This window comes from Nilaparvata lugens, chromosome X (assembly GCF_014356525.2).
Source record: "Nilaparvata lugens isolate BPH chromosome X, ASM1435652v1, whole genome shotgun sequence".
NCBI lineage: Eukaryota > Metazoa > Arthropoda > Insecta > Hemiptera > Delphacidae > Nilaparvata > Nilaparvata lugens.
The window spans coordinates 18713956-18727701 of record NC_052518.1 but is presented as its reverse complement, the minus strand read 5'-3'; the positions used below and the strand labels follow the sequence as shown (position 1 = coordinate 18727701).

Below are 13746 nucleotides of genomic sequence, written 5' to 3'. Positions count from 1 at the left end.
GACCTCATTATAGTAGTTCTGTGAAGACCAAACTCTACCTTTCAAGTAGTTCAACCACAGAGTGTAGAATGTACATTCTATAATAATAATTTCTCTGGTCGAGGGTACAACACGATTCAACACGAGGGTACAGCTTATTCAGAATAAAGACATGTTGATTACAAAAAGCATATAAGCTACGATTATTTACAAAGTATTAATACAATTGGTTGATTATTTGCTGATCTAAGAAAATGTGGCCCCTAACCTTATATGGATATGTGTTGGGATGCCATTAGCCTATACTCTCTGAGTAGAACACATGAAGTGTTGTTCTGAAGTGATGTGGTAGATATTCATATTTGATGAAACGACTTGTTTTTTAAACAATAATTTGAGATACTAGTTTCGTTTGTTTAATATTGACCAGTTCTCATGACCATATTTGGAATACTTGGACGTGTCTAGCTCGACCAATGATAGAAGAGCTCAACCTTCATTTGCCAAATCGATAGTAATGGCCAATCGATAGGATTCATCCACACTATTTATATTCTGCAGCTTGATGTTCACGTTTATTAGAGATTGATGAAGATGTAACGAACGAAATTAGTATCTAGAATTGCTTTAATAAATTAGCTGTTTTTATGATATCAAATCGTTTTAATTCAATCCAAAGAATGGTGAAATTTTCAACAGAGAATGTTAATTATTCACAAACCTGAGTTTATAACTGATTTTTATTGTAGTCGATTATTTAGTCAAAAGTAATCAATTTCATAAGGCTGGCGTTGTGTGGAACTAGGTATCAACATAAAATAAAAATCCCTATGAATTCAAATTGAATCGTAATTTTTGACTGATCTTTGAGAATTCAATTATAAAATCGATTGCGTAGTTATCTATGCTCTGAATGTACTATTGATACATTTTCAGTTGTAATAGCGTTTTGAATTTGATTTTCGTCAGATGTTATTGGTAGTCAATATGATGAATTGCAGTCTATTGTAACTACAATCTACACTAAATCTGCGCTACATCATGACTGGTGATTGTATACAAGAGAAGTGTAAGGCCGTGCTAGAGAAAGTAATATTGGCATCATGCATAAGTACCAAAACTAGTTATTGAGAAATACGGTCAATGCTCCACACTCAACTAGTAACTTGGAGATAAAAGTAAGTATTCAAACAATGATTGTAGAAGCTTATAATGAGTATACTCTAAAAAATTCTTCAAACTTGTTATGTTTGGTCAATGAATGAGTTACTGATTGAAAAAGTACCCTACAATTAAAGCAAGATTTGAATTAACTTCCATTTCTGCAGTAAGTTTTTAGCAATGAACTCAGAAGAATGCTAAGCTCATAGCTCACGAGTGCAGGTTTAGTAAAAAATATGCGCTACATCAGTTTGTCTATTGAACAATAATTTCAAAGTAATGTAATTTTGACGGTCAAAGTTACAAACTTTCGAACAAACCAGTATGATTTCAAACTCGTGACTTATGAAAAAAGAGACGACTGGATGCTTTTCAGATTCTTTTGAGATGTTATTGTCGTCCACAATAAGACGATTAAATATCGAAACAACGGTTTTTGGTGAAAACCTAGAAGAATCTATTCGGCTTTGTTGAAAAGAATTGCATACTTTATAAATCTGTCTCCAATAGATGAAATTGAATAGAGGATAATAATTATTGATATTATATTGGGAAACACGCTACGAAAGATCTATGTCTATTAAAGTCATATTGTGTGATACAAACACATCAAATCAAGTCAATACAAATCACTTTTATTTTGATACAATAATGAAACTTTATATTATACAAAATTTTGTAGATTATAAACTTATCCAACTAGGATTTAACAAAAACAAAATAATTTTTTAACAATTATTATACAGAATTATTATTTGTATATAGTTGTTCACATGAACAACTATAAAACATAAAACAACTATACTCCAGATGTAAGTTCCGAATTGAAATACTTTGTATTCCTTATTTTATAAGGAATACGCCAAGTTACATCGAATTAGAACTTATTCTTATTCGGATGGAGTTTCTGAAATGGATTCCACCATACGAATGTAATGAACTGTTTTTCGTACCTCATGTGGGTTCGAAAGAGGTCAGTCTCCGACTACATCAGCTGGAGGGCTGTAAACGTTACATCAAAACGTGGGTGCTGATTCTTGCATAGTAATCCTAAGCTATGGAAAACATTCACACCGCAATGACTTCTCTATGCTAAAATTGCCGTAATTTGGTTCCGTGAACCCCAAATCTGATTGACTAACAATATAATGTGGTACAGTCGACTATTGATAATTTGAAATTCATGGGACCTCAATAAAAGTTCAATTTAACGAGAGTTCAAAATAGAAAGAGTTCAAATAAACAAGAGAGGCTAGGAAAAAATTCAATTTAACAAATGTTGAATAAAACTTTAGCTGCCTCATTTGGACAACTGTATTAACCTTTATTATTATGAATTAATTGAAATCAAATTACAGTACTGTATTGAGAACATATTTATATTGTAATGAAAACATATTTATATTGTATTGAAAACATTTTTATATTTTATTGAAAACATATTCATATTGTATTGAAAACATATTATTGTATTATTGTATTGAAAAATATTTTTTTTATATTCCATTACTTACATTCATTGATGTTTCTCCAATTAATGGAAAAAGTCTGTAATTTTTTTTTTTTGAGTAAATAATCCCAATCCGTCCAATGGGTTTTCGATCGTTGTGAGAGTTGAGAAGAAACCATCACTTGTATCCATTCTGAGAGCATAGGAGCGTAGGGTAGATAAAGCTGACCTTGCCTCAATCAGCGTCACTGGAACTGGCGATTCTTCCTCTTCTTCTTCTTCTTCTTCATCTTCTTCTTCACAATTGTCATCTTGTGATGGCAAATCCATAATTTCGACATCGGTTAGCGCACCATAAACATCTATGTAATCATCTACTTGGACGTAATCCTGAAACGTTAACTGTCCACGGTCAGGTAGAAGTTCCCACCTGGAGTCAGAATTTGTCACGTTTGGTGGCTGTGCTATTGGTGCATCATTTTCAGTCAGCTTGAATCCACACTTTCTGAAGCAGTTGTGAATAGTGGGCTCACATTTTTCCAAATCTTATGAATCGTAAGTATGGCAGTTAAAACTGTTAGGTTCGCTGTCTCTCCATTTTCAATGCTATCCAGCACAATTGATACGATCTCCCTACGATATATAGTTTTAAAATTGTGTATTATTCCTTGGTCCAGTGGTTGTAGTCCTGATGTCGTACTTGGTGGGAAAAAAATCAATTTTACATTGTCCAATTGTGGTGGGTTATTATGCACACTGCAGTTATCCAAAAACAGTAGAATTTTGCGATTTTCTTTTTTCATATCACTGTCAACAGAAATCAGCCATTCATTAAATAACTCTGTTGTAATCCATGATTTCTTGTTTGAACGGTAAATTGTGGGCAGCGATTTTATCCCCTTGAAACACCGTGGTTTTGCAGATTTTCCAATCACAAGTGGATTCAACTTTTGAGATCCATCCATATTGCATGCTAAGAGAACAGTAATTCGTTCCTTGCTATGTTTCCCACCGTGCCATTTTTCATTCCTGAATGTTAGGGTGCGGTCTGGAAGACACTTATAGGAAAGTCCAGTTTCATCTGTGTTGAATATGTCTTTAGGCTCATAGCCGTTTAGAAGCTCTTTCAATTTATCAGTCCATTCATTACAAACCGTGCTATCCACACTGGCGCTCTCTCCACAAATCTTCTTGAATGTGATGCTGTGTCGATTTTTGAAGTTTGATAGCCAACCCTCACTAGCTCCAAATCCTTTAATACCAAGAGACTCTGCGAAAGACTTTGCTTTTTCCTTCAGCATGAAACCACCAATTGGAATATTCTGTCCTCTACACTGGCCAATCCATTTGAGTAAGCACTCCTCAAGACGCGGAAATTCACCCTGACATGACCCCTCTTACACACACTTGAATCACTTGCATTGATACGATCCTTGTTCTTCAAAATCATGGATAAGGTTGAGGGCAAAATCCCAAACTGCTTAGCAACGTCTTTTTTTGGCTGTCCATCCTCACAGCTTTGATAACACGCTTCTTATCACTGATAGAAAGACTAATGTTCTTCTTCTTTGCACTCATCTTGAATTTAAAATTTCACTCTAAACTAAATTTCACTTAACCAAAAACCAAGCAATACTGTTAACAACTGCCAAAAGAACTTTCAACTGGGAACTGAGAGCTGAGAGCTTTCTCAAACCATTACGGTAGTGTGTACACTGAAGTAAACAAAAGACATGTCACAACAGGTCTGTGTGATGATTCATTGAAGAAATGACAGGCAGCAACAGGTCTAGAATCAGACTTCAATTTATAGAGAGTAGAAGAATAAAAATTCAATTATTTATTTATAGAGTGTTGGTGGACTTCAAATTATAGAGAGTAGAGGAACAAAAATTCAAATTATAGAATGTTGGTAGTCAAGATGTATCCTAAAACTTCAAATTATCGAAGGGACCAAAATACATTGATTTTTTCAAATTATTGAGTTTTTCAAGGGACCAGACAAAAAATTCAAATTATCTAGAGATTCAAATTATCGAGAGTCGACTGTATTCATATTAGGAAAGCGATTGGCTCTGTGTACGGGCTGATAAATGTATCGATAGGATGAGTTAAGATCCATGCACCTGCTACTCCTGTTTTAAGGGTGACCACTTCAAGAGCCGACTCCTCTTGATAACACTATCAGTCTAAAAATCGTTTCTCAGTGATTCGGAACCCACCTGAAGTTATAGGTCCATTCATCTCTCATCATCATCGTCTCAATAACGACGTACAAATCTGGATCTCATGTGGGCATCACTCTCAACCAACAAAAATATATAACTGAATAAAATGACTAGATATTGTCCAATATATTCATTGAAAATCTAGATATCGGTTTCGGTTGTTACACTATTATCAATCTCTAGTAAACTCCTCAGAAAACAAAATATATTTGATGACTTGAGCGCGGCAAATGAGATGTGGAATGATAGAAATAAATAGCAAACGAAATAAAATAGAAGATAAACGGCAAAGCGATAGCAGACTAAAGTACAGGGTGATTTTTTAGTCCTGGACACAGTTTTTAATCAATTTCTAAAACGAAATTTCAGTTGTAATAAAAATGTTTAGTGTTATATATACAAAAGAAATATAATATGTTATTACTCATTTCTTAGTTACTTTAGATTAGCAATGAATATGCTTTAAATGTCCACTCATTGAAGTTTTACAACTCGCACTCTCATGTGTATACCGATTGAGTAGGGCTACCAACTTCGTGCGACAAAACAAAATTTTCCCGTATAAGAAATGAATTACTACACACATAGACATATTGATTAAACGGTATGATTGGATTAACCAAAAATTCGGATTAACAGATGTCGGATTAGTGAGGTTCCACTGCACAACTAGGCTCTGTTAAATAAATTCAACGAGATCATGATAGTTAATAAACTACTGTGTTGTTTTTGATACTACAGGCGAACTAATCATTACCCATTCAATCAGTGTTTCTCATACACCACACGGGTAGAATAGTTGATATACTTGAACCAGTATTGTATCCTACTTTAGAAAGTTTATAATATTGTAAATTGGCCGGCCAGGGTATCTGAGTGGACTAAGTCTAGCATTGCCTGGTCGTGAATTCCAATACCAGTCGGGGGTATAGGGCTTAATTGTCTCATGAATCACCCATGCACTCATTCTATTAACCACGCACAAATAGCTTATGTGGGCATCATCCGCGTGAAATGGACGAATGCTGAAGTTATTCAAGATTTGATAAAAGAGGTGAAAGTATTGGGGAAAGCTACATATTTCACGAACATCTCTTCAGAGAGATACCGATACCAATTTGAGGTGGCAATTATCGGGAGGAAAACCACTTCAAAGCGGCTTAAAATTTGGCAAAATGTTGCTTACCAACAAATATTTTTAGAGATATTTTGAAAATAACGAATCTTGCTTTTCACTCGTTGGCACGTTGCAGGAAAAGCTTTTTTCCTGGAAACGTGAAGCAGATTTCTTTCAAGCTGATGCTCTGTAGTTGGATGAGAGACTGATACAACGGTGAAAAATATTCGACCTTTTTCTCCAGTTGTTGATTGAACGATAACAACGAAGGTGACTTTCACATTGCAAGCTGAACAATTCTGCTTCCTCTTCAAAAATTATCAATCTGATGAATCATATCTGTTTGAAGAACGCTTTTGTTTCGAGAGAGAACAATAAAAAAACGAAGCGATGTTAACACCCACTGCTATCACAGAATGCGTGATATTTTTTTTCTCATTGAATACTCCGTCCTATTCACGTGTAAAAAACCATTATCAATTATTTTGAAAACGCTCTCAGTCACCTATGGAGGCATTGTACTTTAGTACTCTATCCAGAGTACTGGATACAAAGTACATCTCGCTCCACTAAGTCTCTAATTGCTTTGATGCCTAATTCATTTTTCGTCTAGAGTCTAGATGGATATTGATCCAAATGCTGGAAAAGAGTCCCGATAGAATTCCCGGAAAGGTGCAAATTAATATTGAACCGTGTGAATGAGTCGTTACAAGGGTGGATTTAATCCTTTTCAAAGTTTTATATCCCACTCGATAAGATTTTCCAAGCCATACCAGGAAAAGCAGTAATTGGAAACCCATATCCATCAATTAATTTGCTCCTTCCGTCTCGTGCTTTGCTTGGCTGCAGCTGGAAAAGTTAATTCTTCTGGCTGGACTTCATTCATGCTCAAGAAATTTGATTACAGAAAGTAGATTGTAAAACCATTCTTATTACATTATATTCATTCGAATACTATCGTTATCATATAGATGCATCAATAGAAAAACTTTTAGTATCGTGGAATATTAGTTGACAATATTGAAATATATTTGGAGTTATCCAATGACGTGATTTATTTGATGAATTAGTAAAATTCACGCGGTCGCCTAATCTTTCGTATTTATTTGTGTTTGGATTCTGTGAATATGAAAATTTAGAAGAATAATTTCGCAATTGTTTATTACATTGTCTATGATGTAATCAAGCAATGTAGGTATCTTATGAATACGAATATCGAATTAAACACAATATTGTAAGTTGAGTTGCAAGAATTTTCTATTCAAGTTGTTGGTAGTCTTGTAATTGTATGTATGAATTTGTACATGGAACAAACAAATTTGAACTCTAAAAAAAGACAGATTTTCAACTGAGATTTATAATCTTAAAACTGAATTATTTAAACTGATCATTATAGGATCATTTAATTTAACGTTAGGGTTCATATTTATTGAGCTGACTTCTCTCGTTGTTTCAAGTTGATTGATTTATTCAGACAGTAACAGAGTCGTAATGCTGACTACATGAGACATCGTGATCATCCACTTGTTGAATACCGAGAAATTCAGTCAAGAGGGCATAAGTCGCTTCTCAACAAATTTTCTTTCCAAGAAGTCTTGCTTTCCAAAAAGTCTTGCTTTCCAAGAAGTCCTGCTATCCAATATTGTTCTTCTGGCAAGAAAAGGAATTGGTTCTTATGGGATGAGTGTGTTCATACATTTTCATTATGCCAATTTGTGAGCACGCCTAAAAGAATCAATTGTTCCATTTTTCTGCCACGTAGAGCAAATATTCATTGGGATGCAGGGCTGTGAGCATTATTTGCAGACGTCTGAAGACTCCTCAGACGTCTGCAAATAATGCGAAGTTTCAAGTGGACGAATAATGTGTGAAGTGTAACATTACGTAACGTAACGCTTCAGACTGTTGTGTCAAATTGAGCAAACAACAAAAATGCAATTGGAGCCTTGAAGTGTGGAGAGTGGCTGGAATATATCAATAGTAGATTTTACTTGTTTACAATTGGAAAAGGAGTCCTTGAACAATCATTTGTAAAATAGATTCAAAAGATATGAACAAACTAGGTAATATTGACAGCTAATATTGATAATCAGTTGTTCACTCAGAATTTCAATAACGAATGATAATTTACCAATATATTGGACATGATAGAAACATTTCAAAACTTTTCCTCTTCCAAAAATTGCCTGTACTCCGTTCGGAATCTGCTAATTCATTAATTGAGTATTACAGGGATCTCTATTGTTTATATGCACAATTTTTTACATCATTCTCCTCCACCCCTATATCACCAGTGAACCAGTGAATGCAGTATGACAGTATAGACTATAGTATAGAGTATTCCAGACCAGTTATCAAACATTCCAAAGACTTCGTCTACAAAAAGTCTTCAATCATCCATGAGTAACAACAGAATATTTATAACAGAAGCAGATGTAAAATAGACAAACGCCACTAGAGGAAACACATTTTTTCAAAATAGTTTGTCTCAACAAAGACGATCTACAGTCTACACTCTACACTATCAGACAGGTGACTTAAAAACTTGTACATTGGACATAATCCGTATTTAATTAAGTCATGATTTTCATTTTATCACTAACAGTAACTAGTCCACTCAACGGGACACATAGTTATGAGCTTCCCCACTTACTAAAGAATTTCATCAATCTTGGTGGAATATGATGCGTTTTATCACTATCGTTTTCACAAAGAACGAAAGCAATGTTATATTATTCAAATTGAAGTTCACTAATGTTCCTTCATGATTGAAATGCTTCATAGTTGACAAGTTAAGAGTACTATTATCCGCACGGATATAATTTTTCATTCTGGAGCAAATTTCCAATTCAATGAGACACCTAGCTCAAGATTTTCGATTTATAAACTTTCAATATAAATCTGTCGATTAAAGTACTGTATCCTATTTTATGAGAAGGAAAGCTATGGATTGAAAGATATGAGTTTCGCTATTTATTTAATTATACATTGATACATATACAATATAATTTTCAACTATGAATGATTGGGAAAGAAACAACAGGCTTAAAGCCCAAAACTGTTCCCTTCCCAAATTTTGTTATAGTCGATTTATAAGTATAGAATTGTGAGCTGTGTTGAAACAACAGGTATTCTTTGAGGAGGACTTGTTGGACCACTAGTCGGATCGTTGAACCACTCACGCTCCGGCTAACGCTCCGAGTTGTTCTCCAACTTCTGTCTAGTTAATGGGAAACAAAGGAAAAGGCTAGTTGGATGTCGGACCTTCGTGTTGACCTCTAGTTGATTCAACTCGTCCGACTACACTTCCAACATCCGACCGAACATCCAACACGGTCCGATGTCGGATCCAACATTGTATGTTGGACCACCAGTTGAAGGGCTCCTTAACACATAATCTCATCGCATCAATATCAGTTCATGAAAATTGTTGAATACATATTGATCAATATTGTGAAATATTTCCATAATACAGTATTTAAAAAACATTGTCTGCAGTTTCAGTCCTGTGAAGTGAAACAATAAAGTGGAATAATTGAAAACACAATCAGTGCTTCTCATTACTTACGTTTTGACAAAATAATATGTTTTATTCCTGAAATAAATTCCCATAAAGAAAGATAATAGAGTTTTTGAATGGAATACATGTTGAATGCTGAATACGTAAATTGACGGCTCTTATTTTATGGAATCTGAATTGAGTGATTAAATCTAAATAAATGAATAGTAATAAAAAATACCAAGCTTCAAGACGTATACGGTACTCTGATCATATTCTTTCATTTATCATAACAGAAACATTTTGAGGTGAGCGTTTTTCCCATGGAATGCTCGTATACATTTTATCAGATTTCTATCGCAAATAACTCTGCGTGGGATGGGCGATTTTCACGTGTTAAGGGCCGGATGTATTGATTTTATTGGATGAAAACTGAATATTCTGTAGTCGGATGTGAAGGAATTTTCACACAGCTTATATAATAGTAGCTTATCTCTTTCAAATAATATGAGATGATAATTTCATCTGTATTATTACATATTACTACTTGATGACTATAATTTGAAGCAAAAACACTTTAGAACGCAAAGATGTTTCGTAAGCTAGGCTTATAATTTTGTTGAGAATATTCCTGATATGCAAACTTATGACTGATTGTAAATAAGAAAGATATCATTTTCATTAAGGTACGTGATACTTACTAAATTAAACAATTTCGAATAATCATATTCAAAATTCAACTCAACAATCAGATGTTAAAAGGTGTATTGATAGCTAGTGGCTATCCCATTAAAATTTTTCCAGAAAATAATAGTTCCATTCTATACTTTCATTAATTTTTTACTAGCAGGTAACCCGTGCTCAACAATGATCTAATTAAAAACTTGACAAACTGAAAACTTGACGTGATAAAATCTTGAAGGGTTGAAAATAGGCCTATAAACATCCTCGGTGAATGAAGAATCTATATGCAAAATTGAAGTTAATCAGTCCAGTAGTTCAGAAGACGTGATGATGCGGCATTTGTGAATTTCCTATCCCGTACGTATATATATATATATATATATATATATATATATATTATATATATATATATATATATATATAAGCCAGTTCTTTCTTTATATAAGATTATCATTCGCGAAAATATTTCCTTTGCCATATTCTCAACACGGGCGATGGAAGAAAATGTGCCTGCAGTTTGATAAATTGATTGATTAATGGGAAGTTACTGACATACATGAAACCATGAGTTTAGTTCTAGAAACATACTATTCTCAAACCTCGAAAATTTTAGTGCAAATCCAACCAGAACCGGGTTTTAGACAGGCGAGTAGGCGATCACCTGAGGCCGCCAAATTATTACATTTAAAAATTAAAATTTTCATCATTTTTGTTTTTTAGAAAAAAATGAATAAAATAAATGAAAATTCCTCCCTCAAAATGGAATAAAAATGTTGGATAGAGAGAATATATAATATATAATTATTATATAGTTGCATACTGTGGAAGGAACATAAACCACTAAAAATATTTTCTTTATAACAAGCCCAGTCACTGGACAGCACAAATCTTCAGTACGATTCTTCAACTGATTGTTAAATCTGAGTAAACGCAAAGAAAAGCTGGAAAAACGTTCATAATAATAGTCTCAACCATAACCCTACAAACTAACTTTTCATGTTTATCTAGTTTGCACCATTGAAAATTCAATAAAGTAAAATGTAGATTACCAGCGTGATCTTGAAGCGTGCTCATCACTTATTTTCTAGATTATTATTACTAATAAGGTTCACAGGTCCCTTATTCTCAGCCTCCACATTGTTTACGTCTTAATTAGACATCTATCAATGATATTTAGTTGACAAGTAGCTCAAGTATATATGGGAATGTTAAACAAGTTTTTTCTGTATTCAGATAAGTGGATAGACAGACCTAGTCATAGACAGGAAATAGTCGGTCATCTACGCTATAAAGACACTGTTCAAACAAACATCAAGTGAGTAGGAGCCATTAGACTTGCCAATGTATTCATTCTTATCTCTGGGCAAGCATTGATGAGATAAGATATTCGATCATCGATAGCCAGGCGTATGGGAATGGAATGCGAATTTTATAGATTTGGATTTACACCGGATGTATGATTTTTTTGTTATTGAATTCATTGTGTCATTCTCTGGTTCGTATCTTGAAAATAGTAGTTAGATGCATGTTTGCATGTCCGGTAACTGTTGTGACTCTCAGCCTGTGAGTTGATGAAAGCTAAAAATTCCATAACATATTTTGAATGGAATTCCATTTTAATGTAATGTCTATTATTGTGGTTGTGGAAGATATCATAATATTCAAGGTTATTATAAAAATTATCAATATGGGCCTATGCCCATAATATGATAGATAAAATTTACTCTTTCCGTGTTTTATCGATTCATATACTACAGAACTAAAGCCCAAATAGAGCAAAGTTCTCTCTCCTTAGAGTGAAAAAATATATTGTACCTAACTTTCAAAGTATAAAGATAGGTTAACACTTTGAATAATAATTATCAAATTCAGTAGAAGAAAAGTGTTTTTTCATACCGATGATGACCACCCATAAAAGATAACTTGTAATAATTATTATTCTTTCTCCCGATATACGGTACTTTATTTTCATATAAATCACCGGACTACAGATAAGATAAATGGAAAATTGAATTGATTTTTTATTATCTGGAAATAAATGAAGTTTTATGACAAATAATTATTTTATTTTTTTTACAAAAAAGGACAGATCGGGGGAGAAGAACTAAGGATACCTTGTACTATTATGATGTTTGTAATATTATTTGCATTTGTGTACTCATGTAGATGTTCATTGAAATGCTGGCAGCCGACTGCTGAAATCAGACGGGACGTTTCTGACACAAGCAGCTCAATCGAAATCCTCACACGGATAGTCAGCAGCACGATATTGTTCATAAGAGCGTTATATAAACAAACTGTTCTGTATCAATGAATATCATAACATACTCATTCTCACTTATTAGCTATAAGTTAAGCGACTGCCAAGATTTGAATGACACCTTTTTGTACCTAACTTTATTTCTCAAAAACATATGATATATTATTAGTCGGGGGCCGCGTCGAATGTAAAAATATATTATCAATCCAGGCCCTGGTCGTAGTACTAGTATATATGCATTATCAGTCCGGGCCCGGATCGAATATATAAATAATAATCAAATCAGGACCCAGCTTGTCCCCATCACTGGATCTGAGAGATGTTATCTTGAGGATCTAATCAAAAGGATGAAACAAATTATGTTTGAAAACGTGTATTGTCATAACTTGGAATCTTGGAGACAGAATGAATTTAGTCAATTTTTAGAGAGGTTGTAAATAGGTGAATAAATAAAAATATCAATAGCGTATCGTCATGATGATGAGTGATAGAATTTAGTTTCTTGAGAAATAAAGGTAGATAAATAATCTTGGCTGTCGCTGAATAATTACTACCTACATATAGAATGAGAAATCGCAGAAGTTCTCAAATAGAGAGGAAAGGGGGAACAAGATAGATGAGAATAAGAGAATAATATAGGTATTAATAAGTATTAGATATTAAGTATTACAAGAAAAATGACATTTGCACTCTCCCATACATGATATTCGCACAATATTATATATCCGAGAAACTATAGTATTATTTGCAATATTCAAGATATTTTAATGCCAAATATGTTTGAAACTGTAATCAGAACACTGCGAGGAAAATTTTAAATTATAGTACGTATGGCAAGGAAGACTTTCTTGAAGAACAATATTTAGTTCAGCCTATTGCTGTAATACGGTATTGTATAATTTTTGTTTACAATTGATTGATTTTAGTTGATTACTTCGTTACCAATCAAAAGTTAAGTTTCAAATAAAATATGCTAAACATCAAACATGATCAAATTTCGCTAACTTACCTTGCTGCTCAACTCCTACAAACTCTACTCAGTTGATCAACTTCGAAAGTAAAATTATAAAACTTTCCAAAACTTTTTGCAATGCAAAACAGTGACTGATTAGCGTTCAATTGTATCGTAGCACATTGATCTAGATAGATATAATAAAACTGGAAACTTTAGCCTTTCCACGCGACCGTGACGTTCATTTCAAACAACCAGTACGAACGCTCCTAGCCGACTGCTGGCTTCAACGCTGATCCTGAATATTCCAGCTTCGTTAGTAACAGCTTCGTAAGTGACAGCTTCGTTACTGCTCACTTAGCAGAGACCACAATGCACTCTAGCGGAGTCTGTTCCAACTATCACGAGTAACTGCT

At 33.8% G+C, this 13746-nt stretch overlaps 2 protein-coding genes across 2 annotated transcripts in view; both read right to left on the bottom strand.

Moving 5' to 3' along the window:
- Nucleotides 1–13631, bottom strand: part of LOC111056901 (endoglucanase E-4) — a 66229-nt gene extending 52598 nt beyond the window's left edge. The window contains exon 1 of the mRNA XM_022344312.2: nucleotides 13388–13631. The gene's annotated coding sequence lies outside the window, so the exon portion shown is untranslated. The remainder of the gene's footprint in view (nucleotides 1–13387) is intronic.
- LOC120354805 (tigger transposable element-derived protein 6-like) lies at nucleotides 2861–3940 on the bottom strand. The gene has a single exon (XM_039442578.1). It carries the CDS (start codon nucleotides 3889–3891, stop codon nucleotides 3076–3078), a length of 816 nt encoding a protein of 271 aa, XP_039298512.1. The 5' UTR covers nucleotides 3892–3940; the 3' UTR covers nucleotides 2861–3075.
- Nucleotides 13632–13746: the final 115 nt, after the last annotated feature.